Here is a 15775-nt window from a genome sequence, read left to right on the forward strand (position 1 = left end):
ATCTCTTGACCTCGTGATCCACCCACCTCGGCCTCCCAAAGTGCTGGGATTACAGGCTTGAGCCACCGCGCCCGGCCCGGGAAGCACTTTTCAAGGCTAGGAGTGGGAGTCACTTCCAGGGCTCGGGCACTGCCGGAGCTGAGAAGCAGACATTGTGCCACCTGTCCATCCCCCCACCACACACTGCTGTAACCTCCAGTCAGTGCCATTGCCTGTAATTATGGCAGAAAAAATGCAGTCTGCAGTGAAGGGCGGCTTGGGGTCTTGAAGTGGTCATGTGGCGATCCCGGGGGAGTGCGGAGTTAATCCATCTTCGACAGGCAGGCAAGGCTGGGGAGGCTGCGAGTGGGCAGCAGAGTCATGGTAATGACCAGACAGACTTACGGTGACAGTGGCCAGTAAATCGGCTGGGGTGTGTAGTGAGAAGCAGGGGTAGGGCTGATCAGAGGGGGAGCTGTGGCAGGAACAGCAAAGTCAGACATGCCCCTTTATCCCTCCACCCCGCATGTCTAACTCCCAGCTTGGGAATAAGGAAGAGAGCAGGTGGGAGGCTGCAGCAAGGCAGAACAGAGGAAGGGCATGGATGCCAAAGATGAAACCAATTAAGTAGGAAAAACAAGAGAAGGAGTTGCTAAGGCCATCCACAAAGGACTCAGGGCCAGAATGAGGAAGGCCAGCAAAGTGCAGTTGGGTTTTGTTGGGGAACCAGCACCAGCACGATGACTAACTGGTGGAGAAACCACCCCGGAACAGAGAAGGAGGTGCCTGCTGCATCTGCATCCCCCACCCCCAGGAACAGCCCCCCTCCCCCCTTCCCCCACCCACTGCAAACAGAACCAGCCCTCCACCAAGGGAAGGCAGGCTAGGGTCAGTGAAACCATCTCTCCCTCCCTCTTTCCCCCCAGTCTAGTGACACTAATTGGTCTGACGCCTCTGTTATTTTGGTCACACAGACTGATCCTGGACTGTCACGGTGCCACCACAGAGTGAGCTGCATGATTTATGTAAAGGGGGAAGGTGTCTCTGCCCTCCTGGGGCTGTACGTTCATTCATTCTGCATTTCCCCCAACTCTTTAGGCCCCTTCTTGAGCAGCAAGCAGCAGGCCTGGGAGCCCTGCAGGGCCCCAGAAGCTTGGACAGGCTCCGATTAAACAAACCCTCTTTTCTCTCCTCTGCTATGAGTAGAGCTGCCTCCCCTTCACCTCTGACCCAAGCTGTTTCATCCAAGCCAGTCCCAGACCACAAAGCACTGAGGACAAACAGCAGCCCCAACACAGAGCCACACAAGCATTAAAAATATGTTTATCTTTAATGATCCAAGATTCTGCAAGACACACTGATAAACCCAGGATTGGGTGGAAATACAGCATCTCAGCAGTGCTGCTGCCAGCCTGGGGGTGGGAAGCTGGATGCTGGCTGAAGGACCCCCATGGTGAAGTCGATTCCAACCTCACAGGAGCCTCGGTGCCCTATCTATCTCCATGGAAACCAGCCTGGCACTGGGATGGGGCCCTAGGGAGCCTGCATGAACATCTCTGAGAGGTATTTCCCATTAGAAACAACCACAGGTGCCCTCCCCCACCCAGAGCTACTGCCCAGCTTCCCCTCCTCTCTGCCTCCACCAAGATAGATAGAGGAAATGGGAGTGACCATGTAACGACAAACAAAAGCAGACTGTACCTCCTATTAGGGAAGAAAAATGGGAAAAGGCAGCAAGGGAGCTGCATTTCCAGCTCAGAATTCTGCCAAGACCTTAGGGTGGCTATGGCAGATGGTGGTGCATGACTGCCAGAGGGCAGCACCACCCAAACCCCTAGAGGTGCCTTTGTTACTGGTGGGGCCACTGTTGTGGGGGAGAAAAAGACAGGTCTTCAAGGCTGCCTCCTGCCCTCTAGCGCTGCCCAATGTTTGGACTAAAAGGGGATGGGGCCCAGGACGGCTCTACAACTCCATACTCGGTACTAAAGAGAGGGCTCCCGGGATCTCAACGTGGTGTCAAGGACGTGAGGCCTACACTCCCTCCTTCCCACCTTGTTGGACTGTCAGAGCTCTGGTCTAGGACAACTCCAGGGACGGCCAGGATGAGTGGGGGGAGGAGACAAGAAAATCGTCTCCAACTTGGCATCAAAATGGTAAGTTCAAAGAAACAAAACCTTGATTTTTTACAGCAGGTTCTCCTGGCCAGCTCACAACAGCAGGCCTCCGCCTACTCAGGGATGGCCCAATAAAAAGTTGGGCAAAACAAGGGCATGGCTACCCTCAGGGGCAGTGCATGGAACTCAGAAAAGTGAGTCTACAGGATGCAGGAGAGAATAGAGAGCCCACAGCTCTGCTACTCTGACGTGTCCTCCATCAGCCCACGTGCCCTAGGCACTGACCTCACACCTGCCTCAGGAGCAGCTTCCTTCAGGCTGAGTCCTGGCAGGGGAAAGTTCCCAGGCAGGTGTCCCAGAAGGAACATGGGAGTGTCCTCTGCAGGGCCCTGCCTGAGCTCTTCAGGGGATGGAGAGGAGGCCACCTACTCCTCATGCCAGGTGCAATGCTCCCAGGTCCCTTTTCAAGAGGGGAAGAAGCCAGCACTGTGGGCCCCAGGTGGCCCTGTCTCAGGAATGACAGGACACTCTGCAGGGGTGGCACATCCTGAGGCCCTTAGGCGCTGTGCATGTGGATGAAGGAGAGGACATCTTCCTTGGACAGCTTGTCCTGGTCCTGGGGCTTCTGGGAGTCATGCACACGAATGCCATCCCCCCACTCCCAGAAGAGCCGGCCATAGTAGCAGATGCTGGGGAGGAGGAGGAGGACAAAGAGGTCAGAGGGCTGCACCCAGATGGAATAGGGTAAAGTGTTCTTAAAGGTGTGGGAGGCAGGGGTCTGTCAATGACTTTAGTTGAGGGTCTTCCCCCGGCAGCCAAAAGGTACCCAGTAGGCCCCAGCTCCTCCCTGCCTCCCTGAACCAACTTTTCCCAACAAACAGATGTTGCTGCTAATTGCATCCAACTGGATTCCTACAAAGACTGATATTCCTACTTTATCTGTCTGTGCTTCTCTAATAGAACAGTATTAGTAGTGTGGTGACAGAAAATGTCAGTGGCTAACTACAGGCACATGAGGGCTGCTGGGGAAGCCCATGACCAACAATCTAATGGACACTGGGTCCTAAAAAGGACAGCTGGGACCTTGAGCGCCAAGGGGCAGGGCTGTGGGCCCTCAGCATATTCCCACCATCAGGCCAGCGTCAGAATGTCACTGAAACGTGGCTGCTCCATGGAGTGAATATGCTACACAGAGGGATCCTCCACAGCCAGGCCCCCAGCTATCACAGCAGGTCCAGGCATCATGCCCGGCCACACCTGCAGGGGGCTGCCATCCCCACAAAGGTGTTCTCAGGCTCAGTGGAACCCCTGGTGGGCAGTAGTGTCAGAACCCAGGGTGTGCCCCAGGACAGCTGGCTAGCATTCTGCAGGAGTATTTGAGGCTGCTAAGGAGGGCAGGCTTGGAGAACAGCTACTTACTGAAATGGGGCAATAGAGTCTGCAGGGAGGTCAAAAGTAGAGTCCTTGGTTTTCTTGTTGTAGAAGAACTTCCTCTTGAAGCTTTTGCTGAATCCCATAGTCCAGGGCTCTGACGGGAGCAAGAGGGGATGAAACCCAGAAGGGACACACAGCACTTGTGGAGGACAGGTGCGTGCCCTTCTCCACTCCTGGTGGTCCTATTCCTGCCTCCCCACAACAGCAGGCAGGGAACAGCCCATGAGGTGGCAGCCTTCATCACCAGCCCAAAGGGGCTCCAGGAGAATGACCAAGTCATGACTTCTCAATGACCCCACCCCAATCCTGCCAACCAGCTATCAGGGTAACATCTCTAGGACTCTCAGCCAGAGGGCTCTGAAGAAAGGGGGGATGCAAATGGACAGAAGCCAAGCTTGACTGTCTGGACATGCTGCCGTCTACTGAAAAGGCCCTTTTCCTGCCATGAGAACAACACGTGCATGTGTACAAGTTGAGCTCTCTCACTATTCCCTACCCAACTCCCAGGGCCCACGGAAGAACAGGAGAGGCTCAGGGAACACTGTCCCCTAACATGTACCTCAGAGAAATGCCAGCCTGGCTGCTACCCACCTTAGCAGTGAGACCTTAGCTCTGGCTCAGGCAGCATCTGGGCCCATCACCTGGCGAGGAGGGGGGAAGGGGGAAGAGGGGAGGGAGTAGCAGGAACAGTCCCTCCTTACCCACCATTCACTGTCCTGACGATGTAGAGGCCCATGGGTACAAAGTGCCGGTCATCACGCCCTGTGTAGCTGAGCTTTGGGGTGCCACTGGAGCCCTTGATGATCTTCATCTCCAACCTGATTTCCCCGAGAAGGTTATGTGCAAGAGAGAGCGAAAAGGCCCTGGCTGATGAAATTAGTCTCTGGCTAATAAATTCACCCCAACCGTAGTATCTGATGCTGGTTTGACTTAAGACGAAACTGAGGCACAGAGCCAAGTGAGTGAGTAGCCACGCTGGGTTTGGAATTCAGGCCCCGAATTCCCACTCAGACAGTGCAGGGGAGTGTTGCTGCTGTTTGAGGGGTTTCATGGTGACACCAGTAAGGGTGAGATCTGAGACCATGGGTGCCGTGGCAACACTGTGGCCATGAAAGACTTAATGTAACCTTCTCCACACAAGCACACCTAGAAGGAGACTGAGATCTTGAGATCTGTGAGCACCCGAATACCACTAAAAGGACGCATTTATGCCCCTTCTACCCCTCCAGGCTCAATCTCTCTCAGCACTGGGAGCTGGGATTTATGGTATTTCAAGCAGTTTGCTGCTCAGCCCCTCGCAGGGCCCATCGTAACTATGACAGCATCAATGAGCCCGTATTTCTGTCTGACACAGCCTGCCCGGGTCCCTCCTGACAGGAAGCTGAAGCAGCTCTCAGCCAGGGGGCTCTTGGCTGCAGTGGCACTGCAGCGAGGCAGGTGAGATGAGGAGGCCACTAGAGCCAGCTCACTACCCCACCCCTGACTCATCTCTACAAAACGGAGGATGACTCCAGGACACGGCTGCACCCCCGCCTCCTCTTGACTCTGAGCTTCAAAGGTTAAGTCACTCACCTGACAAAAATCTTCTCCATCTCTTCCAGTCTGTACACCTCCTTCACCCTGCAGGCAGAGGGACAGAGACAAGGCAAAGGCTTCCTGGGGGACATGCTTGTCCAGGAGGCAGCTGGGAGGCAGGAGACTGCACCTGACCTTGGCTTCTGCCCCAGGCCCTCCCTGAAACCACCCAGCCCACCGGCAGTGAGGACACTGAGCCTGCCAAGCAGCTGTCTACACAGATAAGCCCTGGGTTTCAGGCCTGCATCAGGACAACTGGGGATTGCAACTATGGATACTGGAAGACAGGAGGTAGAAAGGAGGCAGACAAAGATGTCTCTGTCAGCATTCCCACCCCCAAGTCATCTTCACCATCACCAGAGGGCAGAAAACCAAGGAGCAGGCTCTCGCCCAGGTCTATCCACGTGGATTTTAGGCCTTCCATAACAAGTTACTGCTCAACAGTCCTAACAGTTCTATTACCCACAGCAGGTGGGGGACCCCAAACCAAGATGTAGGGCTCCTGTTTGATGCCCACGCTCCACCTCTGGGGGGCCCTGAACATGTCTTTGGAACTGCTAGTGGGGAAGGTTCCCAGAAATCCAGCCACCAAACGACAAGCAATGAAGGCAAGGTTCCCCCTGGGAGCTGCCTTTCAGGACCTAGCAGACAGGACATTCTAAAGTGCAGACAGAAATTCCTTTGACACTTTCACATGCCATCTATAAAGGGCATTCTCAATACTGGATTTAATTTTAACTAAATTTATGTTAAAAAGGACAAAAATGATGTTGGTGAAGTGTAAACAGATACCTCAGTCTCCAGTGCATGAAGCCCCCAAGAGCAGGGCTAAGCCGTTTGGCAATAACCTCAGACCTCAGCCTACCCTGGAAAAGTGTGTCCTCCGTCTGTCTCCTCCTGACCCTGCTCTCTTCCTCCTTTCCCTCTCAGGATCCTGGAACTTTCCCACTATCTAACATTACAACAATCCTGGCTGCCTCCTCCCCCAGCACTGGGGGTCCCATTCCCTCAAACCATCCTTCTCTTTTTTCACGTTCAAAACTCCCATTCCGTCAGCACCCATTTCTTACCTGAAAAAAATGAGGTCAGGTGATGTGCTAACAATGCCCAAGTGGGAACCGGTGATTCATGAGGTGGGCTGGCACTCTCAGAAGCACGTGCATCTTAAACAAGGCCACCTTAACCCCTCAGAATGCAGTCCACCCACTGCTAGGCAGGATGGGGAGATGCTCTGGAGCAAGTCACCTACCTAGCACCCCCAAACTCCTCAGCAAGAACAGTCTTGTCCCTAACACCAACTTGCCTAGTGCCCTCCACTGAGCCATCCCATCCCTCACTGGATGGGAGCAGCAGGTACTAGCCAGAAAGAAGCAAGGAGGGCAGGGATCACATGCTCACCTGATGGGATTCATGTCAGGCCGACTGGGCTTGGAAACGGCTTTCACAAATTTCTCAGCAAGCTGAATTCTACAATCCAAACAGTCTCTCTCAGAGGCAAGAAAGGATGCCTCCACCAGCACCCCTACTCCCAGGGCATTTTCACAGCTCCAGTAGGAGAACCTTTTGAATCTGCGGCAAGACTGCTCCAAGAGACAGAACCCACGTCCCCCAGGAAGCCTGCCCCGCCCCTGTGATTCTGGCCTCTATTTTCACTATGTCGGTTGGTTTTCTTGAAGTGTGCCTTCAGCTGTGCTCAGTCACCTCCACTATAACTTCAAGTATCGTCTTTATTGTATGTGTCTGCCCTGTCACCCCAAACTGTGGACACCACAGTGCACCCGCTCAGATGAAGCTACTTAAATGGGACCACTGAAGCACAGGACGTTTCTTCCTGCAAGGTCACCCTCTTGCTCAACCTTAACATAAATATCTCAACCTGAGCAGCTGTGGCAAAATGGAATGTGCTGGTATCTCTGATAACCAGGGCCCAAGCCCTAGCAAACTCTGTAGTGGCAACACCAGTTCTCACCCTGACTTTGGCATCAACCAGTGGGTGGGGGGGGGGGGAATTCTCAGGATGTCAACAAGCAGAGAAGGCCTGGGTGAGGGGCCACACCTCAGGAGGCCGCTGTCCACCAAGCTGCCCTGGCCCACCTCCACCCTCCCTACCCTGGGGCCCAGGTCAGACCGCTGGTTAAAGTGCTGCTCCCGGACATCGGTGCCATTCAGCACAAGGACATCGAGGATGTGGATGGCACTGATCTTCCGCTGGGCCTTCCCCTAGAAGGATAAGTAAGTACACTGCCCACTCTGCCAGACGTCAGTCTTCAGCCCCCACTACCCACCATGGTATGTGGCTTCTTTCCGCCTACAGCTAAGGAAGGGTATGGCTCTAAATGCAGGATATTTCTCGTCTCCCTCCCAGCTGCTTCTCAGCACCAGATTGGCCTGGGCATCTGAGCAGGGGAAGATCCAAGCCACTGGGTGAAGAGGCCCTGAACCTCAAACCCAGTGAGGCTGCTGCCATGGCACTCCAGACAGGACCTGGCTTACCCCCCTTGCCAACTGTTCCTACTGACTGTTCTGAATGTCACCATATAGATTTGATACTTATGGCTTCTGAGAAATAACAAGTCTCTTCTTTCCCAAGGGATCTCTGGTTTTTAGCAAAAACTAAATCAGCTGCTAAAAAATACCCAGTAGACTCATCAGGGTCCTCAATGCACAGAGACAACTGAGGTCTCCTTTGATGCACAGAGACTGCGCTCCTCCTTACCTGAACCACTGTGGCTTAGAGCAATTGCTCTGGGAGAAGGAGTAATTACAAACCCTTTCCCTAGCCCTGGGCCCTGTCAGCCACCACACAATGTAACCAAGTTAACTCAGGGCAAAAGGCCGGGTTCAGCAGCACCCTAGTCCCCTAGCTGCAGGGCTAACACCTGAGCAGAACCATCTCTGACCTCCCCTTTCAGTTCATGCACAATTTCCACAGACAGCAGAGTGTCCCGAGGCAGCTCTGTCTTCAGGTCTAGCTTGACCCAGCGGTCTGACTGGCGGCCATCCCACGTGTAGATCTGGGATTTCTACAGGCAGAGAGAAACAGCCGGGTAAGGAAGGCATGACGATCAAGGGTAAGAGGCTTATTTCTCAAGAGCTTTTAGTTGGCAGCCTCAAGCTGACGGGATTGGGAAATGTCAGAAGAAAATGTCTATGAGAGATTAAATCAATTATACTTTAGTCATAATGATAGTAGTGTTCTCCAGTGCCTAGGCAGATGACAAGCAGACATCTGGCTCAGCCTTGGAACAGGCGCAGGGCACCACTCAAAAGACCTAAGTCCATGATTAGAGGCCCTCAAAAATCCAGTTTCATGTATGTCTAGGGTGGGTTTGGTGAAGGGTCTAAAGAGCAGAGGAGAGAGTAAGTAAAATGAGGAAAAAAAGTATGAGAGGGCACAAAAGAAGTAACTGAGGAAGACAGGATCAAATTATACAGAAACATAAGAGTTGAAAGAAAAAGCAATGACTTTACCCAGCTAAGTAAGATAAAGAGCTTGCCAAGGCTTTCCCTCTGTCTAAATTTTAGACTCCAGGGGCCCAGAGTTGGAACAGGGAGTATCTTCGGAAGACGGGGGATGGCATGGGACGGTGGTGGTACTGCAAGGAAATGGCTGCATGGGCTCAAGCCAGATTAGCCTCCTGACCATGCTACTAGCCTGGGAAGCTCTGTATCACAAGAAAAGTTGTAGGGTCCCTTTAGCAATGCACAGAGTTGAAGAAACAAACACATGAACAAATGAAAGAATGAATGAATGACACTTGGCAAACTCAGGAAGAAAGGAAATGAAGTTTCAAGAAATACATTCACTAGGTCAAAGCCCTAGCTACTTAGTGCCAAGAGAACATGCACCAAATGTGGCAGGCAGCTGTCCAGATTCCCACAAAGGGCAAATCCACCATCCCAAGCTGGGCAGGAAGCCAGCTGCAGACTTACCCCTAGGCCGATGAGAAACTTCTGCTCACTGCCAGACACCATGCAGCGGTAGTCAAACACAGGGCGGATCTTCTCCAGGGTTTTAGAGGTGAGCAGTGTGGGCTTGTAGCTGAAGATGTCAATCTCAGTGCCCTGCAGCCATGAGTCAGAGAAAACACTGCCAGGTTGGGGGAAGGGACAGTATGGGTGCCTATATGGGCTGAGGGCAGGCTCGACAAGGCAAGGGACAAGAAGCACGAGCTCTCTGAAATATGCTCCCCTGCATTCCCTTCTCTACCTAACTGTGCACTAAATGGGATCTATTTCATTTCATCTGCTTGGAGTGTTCCTGTAGGACCTATTAGGAGAGGCTGGGAAAGGAAAGAACACTGAGTCCCCAAGTACAGATCGATTTCCAGAACTATAAGAAAATGTCACCAGAATATAAAAGCTGCCCCTTCAATAAAACTAAAAGCAAGGATTCCTCAGCATTTGGTTTGAGAATAGTTAAGTGATCTCTTTACCCCATTAAGAAAAATGTATACATACTATTGTTTTGAGGCCATCTGAACCTCGGTCTCCAGTCCCTGACCCCCACAAAACCTGTAACACAATTGCCCATGATCTAGGCCAGATTTAAATGAGGCTCAAGTAAAAGCTGGAAGTTGAGTGGTAGGAAGAAACAGAGCAAAAGAACTCTGAGGACCACCTCACCAGAACCTCAGGGACCAGCTCCATGGCAGCTCCCTTCACCCTGTGATCACCTCCCTTGCCTAAGATCGCCCGACACTCCATGTCTCCTTTGTAAGCAAATCCCACAGGATCCTGAACTTGCCAGGATGACACAGCCAGCACCACTCTTTGGGTGGCTTGTGCCTGGGCATAAGCACTGAAGATGAGAATCCTCTGTTGGCCTGACTGCTCTTGGGGACCTCAGTACTGTATATCAAAGGTTCTCACTTGTGGCAGCCTTAGCTCTACCCCTTAGAGCCCATGAGAAGTGCCTGCACAAGCCCTTGGGAGGCCTCAGTGGTACCATCCACATCTAGAGACAGAACTCTAATTTTTTATTTCCACCACAGATACCAGTCTTACCTGGATCAGCTCAAAGAACTTTGATTTGGGGTCTGAGGAAGAAGGAGCCACACGAGCCTGGTCTGGGATCTGAAATAAGACAACAAAGAGCTTTGACTTTCAAATGCCCTTTTGACCAAGGCTGTGTAAGAGTGTATGCACGTGGAGGTTAGGGTCACACTGGGGAGGAGGAATGGCACAACAAAGGAGGCTGTGGTGGCAGGGATGGAGGTGGATAATTCACTCACTGCTCCCTTTTGGACCCTGTGGTAGTGTACCCCAAAGGCTACTTCCTTTTCTCTGGGGCTCTCTGTGATCAGTGCTGCTACACAGAGCCACCAGTTGCAAAAATGACACCAGTCCACCTCCCCGCATCCCACCCCGTAGTCCTTTCTGACCCAGCTGCAGGGCCAAACGGGCAGTAAAAGGGCCAAAGAGGTAACTACCAACAATGCCGAGATGTCAACCTCCAGGGTACTGTGAGGGTAGCAGATATTTTGGGATGCGGAGAGACCCTAAGCTGACAGGATTGGGAGTTAATTCCATTCTTCTCTACAGCTTCCCTGCCCTGATGCAGCAATGGGCTGGGGGAGACACTCACCCCCCAGAGTCGGAGGCACTCCTTCCGGATCTCTGCCTGCCGAGGCTCACTCAGTGTCCTAGGAATATGGAGCCAGTTAGTGATTAAAATCTCTAAGAGGCACAGGAGTGCAGCCCCTGTGCACCCCTCATATCCCATGGAGCGGAGGCCTGAATGAATGAACATGTGAGTATACACACAGACACCAAGCTGCCACTGGCCCAGGGTGATTACAACACATGGAAGGCTCTCCTTTTGAACATACATGAAATGGGATTTCCTGCCCTTCTCACCACAATGGCAAAGGAGAAAGTACCCTCCAGACCACCTGGATGCCAGGGTCCTCCCCGACACCCCTTTTCAATCACCCATCAGCATGTTCTAGCTCCTCTTCTGCTGACAGGGGTCACACTAAACCCGTCCCAATGGATTCATCATGCTCCACAAAGCTGAATTAGCGTACGTTCACCCCTACCAGAGGTTTCTCTCACCAGTCCTACCTCCCCTCTCTCGTTCAGTCTTTACCCCATGTCCCCTGAACGTTATGTATTCTACTTGTGCTATTCTACTCTACACCCTCTGATGCACTCTTGATAACTTTTCCCATATCCTTTTCCTGGGTTACTCTTATCTGCCCAAAGACAATGTAAAGTATCTGGGGACGAGGTTCATGTCATACACCTCTCTGGCATCCTTCAGAGACCATCGCAGAGTATGAGATAAGAGTAGGTATTTAAAAATATTCATTGAAATGAAAAAAACAAACAGCTTGTGGGGAGGAGAAAAGCAAGATGTTGAAACAGGTGGATTCTGAAAAGTGGGCAACACTCACGTGTCTTGAACAAAGGCATGGATTTTCGCCAGAGCTTTAATCTGTAGACTACAGTGGCTAAAAGAAAAAAAAATTATTTGATCTCAGGATTACCAAAAAAAGACAGGCAACTGACATCAGGACAGAGAGATTAAGCTGGAGCAGTGGCCATCTGCATTTGGTGGAGGAGCTGGACAGTTAATTAAGAAACCCACACCTCTACCCCAAGGTGCAGTTATGTGGGGCTCACTGAAGGCTAAGAGTGGAACAGTAAAACTAAGTCACTCAGTTCTTAGATCCCAAGTCTTACTAAAAGGAAGCTTCTGATTCCAACCTTAAATAATCTGAAAGTAGTGGTGAACTCATTCAAAGCCCAGACTCGGTTCAACTACAGACTAAGCTTACTCAACCCATTTATCCTCTACCAGCCACCCTTTCCACTTTAGTCTTCACTGTTCTTTACACACAATGTCTGGCATTTAATAAAAAATTATGAGGCATGTGGTAGAGCAAGAAAATGCTACCCATTGACAAGAGGGAAAACAGGGCAACAGAACAAGACCCAGAGATGGCCCAAGTGTTAGAATTATCAAACGGGGCCTTTAAGGAACTGTTAAAGATAACATGTTAAAAGATCTAGTGGAAAGGGAGAATGACATATAAAAAAGTGAAGATTTTCAGCAAAGATATAGAAAATATATTTTTAGAAGGCAAATAGAAATTCTAGAAATGAAAATATGTTAGAGATGAATAATTATTTTGCTGGGATTAGCAGACTGAACATAGTAAAGAACCAGTGAACTTGAGGACAGACATGTCAGCAGAAACCCAAACTGAAACATAAGAGAGGAAAAAAAGTGAAAAGAAAGACAGATCATCTAGGTATCGGGAACAATAGCAAACTGCTTAACATAAACATAATTGGAGTTCCAGAAGCAGAGGAAAGAATAAAACAACATATAAGGCCAGGTGCAGTGGCTCACACCTGTAATCCCAGCACTTTAGGAGGCTGGGGCAGGTGGATCTCCTGAGGTCAGGAGTTCAAGACCAGAATGACCAACACGGCAAAACCCCATCTCTACTAAAAATACAAAAATTAGCCAGGCATGGTGGTGGGCACCTGTAATCCCAGCTACTTGGGAGGCTGAGGCAGGAGAATCACTTGAACCCTGAAGGCAGAGGTTGCAGTGAGCTGAGGTCGTGCCATTGCACTCCAGCCGAGGCAACACAGCAAGACTCTGTCTCATAAGAATAAAACAACAAAAACATATTAACAAACAAATGGCCAAGAAATTTCCCAAACTGATGAATGAAATCAATCCAAAGATCCAAGGTCAGTGAACCCCAAGCAGAATAAATACAAAGAAAACCACATATAAATATATCAAGGTTGACACACTGAAAATAAAAGATAAAATATTAAAAGCAGCCAGGAGGGAAAAAGACACATGACGTACAGGAAAACAATAGAAATAACGGCTGACTTCTCATCAGAAACAAGGGAGGCAGAGAAGCATGAGATTTTATCTTTAAAGTGCTAAGAGAAAAAACATCAACCTCAAATTCCATACCCTGTGAAAATATCCTTCAAAAATGAAAGGGAAATAAATATATTTTCTTTAAATTTTTTTTTTTTTTTTTTTTTTTTTTTTTTTTTTTTTTGTGAGACAGAGTCTCATTCTATCACCTAGGCTGGAGTGCAGTGGCTCAATCTCAGCTCACTGTAACCTCTGCCTCCTGGGTTCAAGTGATTCTCTTGCCAGACAGAGTTTCGTCATGTTGGCCAAGCCAGTCTCAAGCTCCTGGCCTGAAGTGATCCACCTGCCTCGGCCTCCCGAAGTGTTGGGACTACAGGCATGAGCCACCATGCCCGGCCTAAATACATTATGTTGTTATTATTATTATTATTATTATTTTATTTTGAGATGGAGAACTGCTCTCTTGCCTACGCTGGAGTGCAATGACATGATCTTGGCTCACTGAAACCTCCACCTCCCAGGTTCAAGTGCTTCTTCTGCCTCTGTCTCCCTAGCAGCTGGGATTACAGGAGCCCACCACTGTGCTGGGCTAATTTTTGTACTTTTGTAGAGACAAGGTTTCACCATGTTGGCCGGGCTGGTCTCAAACTCCCGACCTCAGGTGATCCGCCTGCCTCAGCCTCCCAAAGTGCTGCGATTACAGGTGTGAGCCACTGCACCCGGCCTAAATACATTTTTAAATAAACAAAAGCAGGAAATTAGTCTCCAGAAGACTTGTACTACAAAGACAGGCTAAAAGAAATTCTTTAGGCTGGGCCGGGCGCGGTGGCTCAAGCCTGTAATCCCAGCACTTTGGGAGGCCGAGGCGGGTGGATCACGAGGTCAAGAGATCGAGACCATCCTGGTCAACATGGTGAAACCCTGCCTCTACTAAAAATACAAAAAATTAGCTGGGCATGGTGGCGCGTGCCTGTAATCCCAGCTACTCAGGAGGCTGAGGCAGGAGAATTGCCTGAACCCAGGAGGCAGAGGTTGCAGTGAGCCGAGATCGCGCCATTGCACTCCAGCCTGGGTAACAAGAGTGAAACTCTGTCTCAAAAAAAAAAAAAAAGAAAAAGAAATTCTTTAGGCTAAAGCGAAATGATTCCAAATAGAAATCTGGTTCTACAAGAAGGAATGAAGAATACCAGAAAGGGTAAGTATGTCAGTAAATACCAAGGACCTTTTTAAAAAAGTTAGATATATATGTGCATGCGTGTGCATCTTTAAAAGACAATAAATGGTTTAAAGTAAAAATAGTAACGATATAAAATAGGGTTTATATAAAAACAAAAAAAGATAAAAGAACAATAGCATGTACAGTGTTGTAAGGTTCTTACACTGTTCATAAAGCAACGAAATATTTTTGGAAGGCAGACTATGATTAAAGGTGCATACTGTAATCACTAGAGCAACAATTGAAACATAGCACAAAAAAGGCATTAAAAAAAAAAAACCCAAGGGCATAAAAGAAATACTAAAAAATACTGAATTAGTCCCCCCAAAAAAAAGGGAAGAAAGAGAGGAACGAAGGGCAGATAGGATAAATATAAATCAAACAACCAAGACAGGGGATTTAAATTCAAACATTAATAATTACACTCAATGTAAATGTACCAATCACCCCAATTAAAATGTTGAGACTTTTATCCAGGTCAGACTGGACGAAAAGGTAAGACTCAACCACATGTTGACTATAAGAAATGCATTTACTTGTAAAGAAAAAGGTAGAAGGACAAAAAGACCATACAAGCACTAAGCTAAAGAAAGCTTATGTGGCTATATTAATGTCCGATAAAGCAGACTTTCAGACAAGGAGTATTACTGGAGATAAATAGGATTTTTCATAATGATAAAAGGTCAATTCATCAAGAAGACAAAATTATCTTAAATGTGCATGTGCCTAACAACAAAGAACCCAAATAAGAACTGACAAAACTAACAGGAGAGACAGACAACCCAATAATCATAAAGACTTCAACAACACTCTTAGCAACTGACAGAATAAGTACTCAGAATATCAGCTAAGATTTAGAATATTTGAAAAACACTATGAACCAAATTAACATTTATAGAGCATTATACCAAGCAACATCAAGACAGAGCACATGATGGACCATAAAATAAGCCTCATTAAGTTTCAAAGGATCAAAATCATACAGGATACATTCTCTGAGAATGGCATGACTAAATCTAATAGTTATCTTGAAAATCCTAAATTACCTGAATATTAAATACCACACATATGCATAATCCAGGAATCAAAGAACAAATCATAAGGAAAAACTTTAAAATATATTAGCTATATGATAATTAGACTCATATCAGGATTCCATATTTGGACCCCCTTCCATAATTTCATGGAAGCTTTTCTCTTTATCTTTTTCTTTCTCCTTTTTCTCTTCCTATGCCTAAATAAATCACTTTCTGCAAAAACTCTTTGGAGTCCGATATTTACTTGCAAGCGTACAGTGCCTGGTGGTGTCCCCTCTCCCATTCTTGGGTGAGTGAGAGACCAAGAGCCTGGAAGAACAGCCCACCTCCCCGCTCTCCCACCAGAACCCAGCAACAAATATTGGCGAGTCAGCCAAGAGTGCAGCTTAAGAAAACTGTTACTTCAGAGGGGTGAGTCAGACCCCTTTCACTTGAAATCTGTCCTGTTGCTTTAAAGAAACACCAGAACCGGCCGGGCGCGGTGGCTCAAGCCTGTAATCCCAGCACTTTGGGAGGCCGAGGCGGGTGGATCACGAGGTCAAGAGATCGAGACCATCCTGGTCAA

At 49.0% G+C, this 15775-nt stretch overlaps 2 protein-coding genes across 4 annotated transcripts in view; one reads left to right on the top strand and one right to left on the bottom strand.

Moving 5' to 3' along the window:
• CCDC167 (coiled-coil domain containing 167) overlaps positions 1–1555 on the top strand; it is a 28477-nt gene extending 26922 nt beyond the window's left edge. For all 3 annotated transcript variants that reach the window (XM_017522562.2, XM_037736236.1, XM_017522561.2), the window contains one exon: positions 1322–1555. Coding sequence is in view for 1 of the 3 variants with exons in the window: in XM_037736236.1 (XP_037592164.1) it covers position 1322 (1 nt within the window). In the remaining 2 variants the exon portion in view is untranslated. The remainder of the gene's footprint in view (positions 1–1321) is intronic.
• CMTR1 (cap methyltransferase 1) overlaps positions 1291–15775 on the bottom strand; it is a 50770-nt gene continuing 36285 nt past the window's right edge. The window contains exons 14-24 of the mRNA XM_017522554.2: positions 11501–11557; positions 10690–10747; positions 10110–10178; positions 9036–9167; positions 8003–8125; positions 7231–7322; positions 6501–6569; positions 5100–5147; positions 4233–4345; positions 3513–3621; positions 1291–2782 (exon numbers count right to left, since the gene is read on the bottom strand). Of these exons, the coding sequence (XP_017378043.2) occupies positions 2650–2782; positions 3513–3621; positions 4233–4345; positions 5100–5147; positions 6501–6569; positions 7231–7322; positions 8003–8125; positions 9036–9167; positions 10110–10178; positions 10690–10747; positions 11501–11557 (1003 nt within the window). The 3' untranslated portion in view covers positions 1291–2649. The remainder of the gene's footprint in view (positions 2783–3512; positions 3622–4232; positions 4346–5099; positions 5148–6500; positions 6570–7230; positions 7323–8002; positions 8126–9035; positions 9168–10109; positions 10179–10689; positions 10748–11500; positions 11558–15775) is intronic.

Source organism: Cebus imitator, unplaced genomic scaffold (genome assembly GCF_001604975.1).
Source record: "Cebus imitator isolate Cc_AM_T3 unplaced genomic scaffold, Cebus_imitator-1.0 Scaffold24, whole genome shotgun sequence".
NCBI classification, from domain to species: Eukaryota; Metazoa; Chordata; class Mammalia; order Primates; family Cebidae; genus Cebus; species Cebus imitator.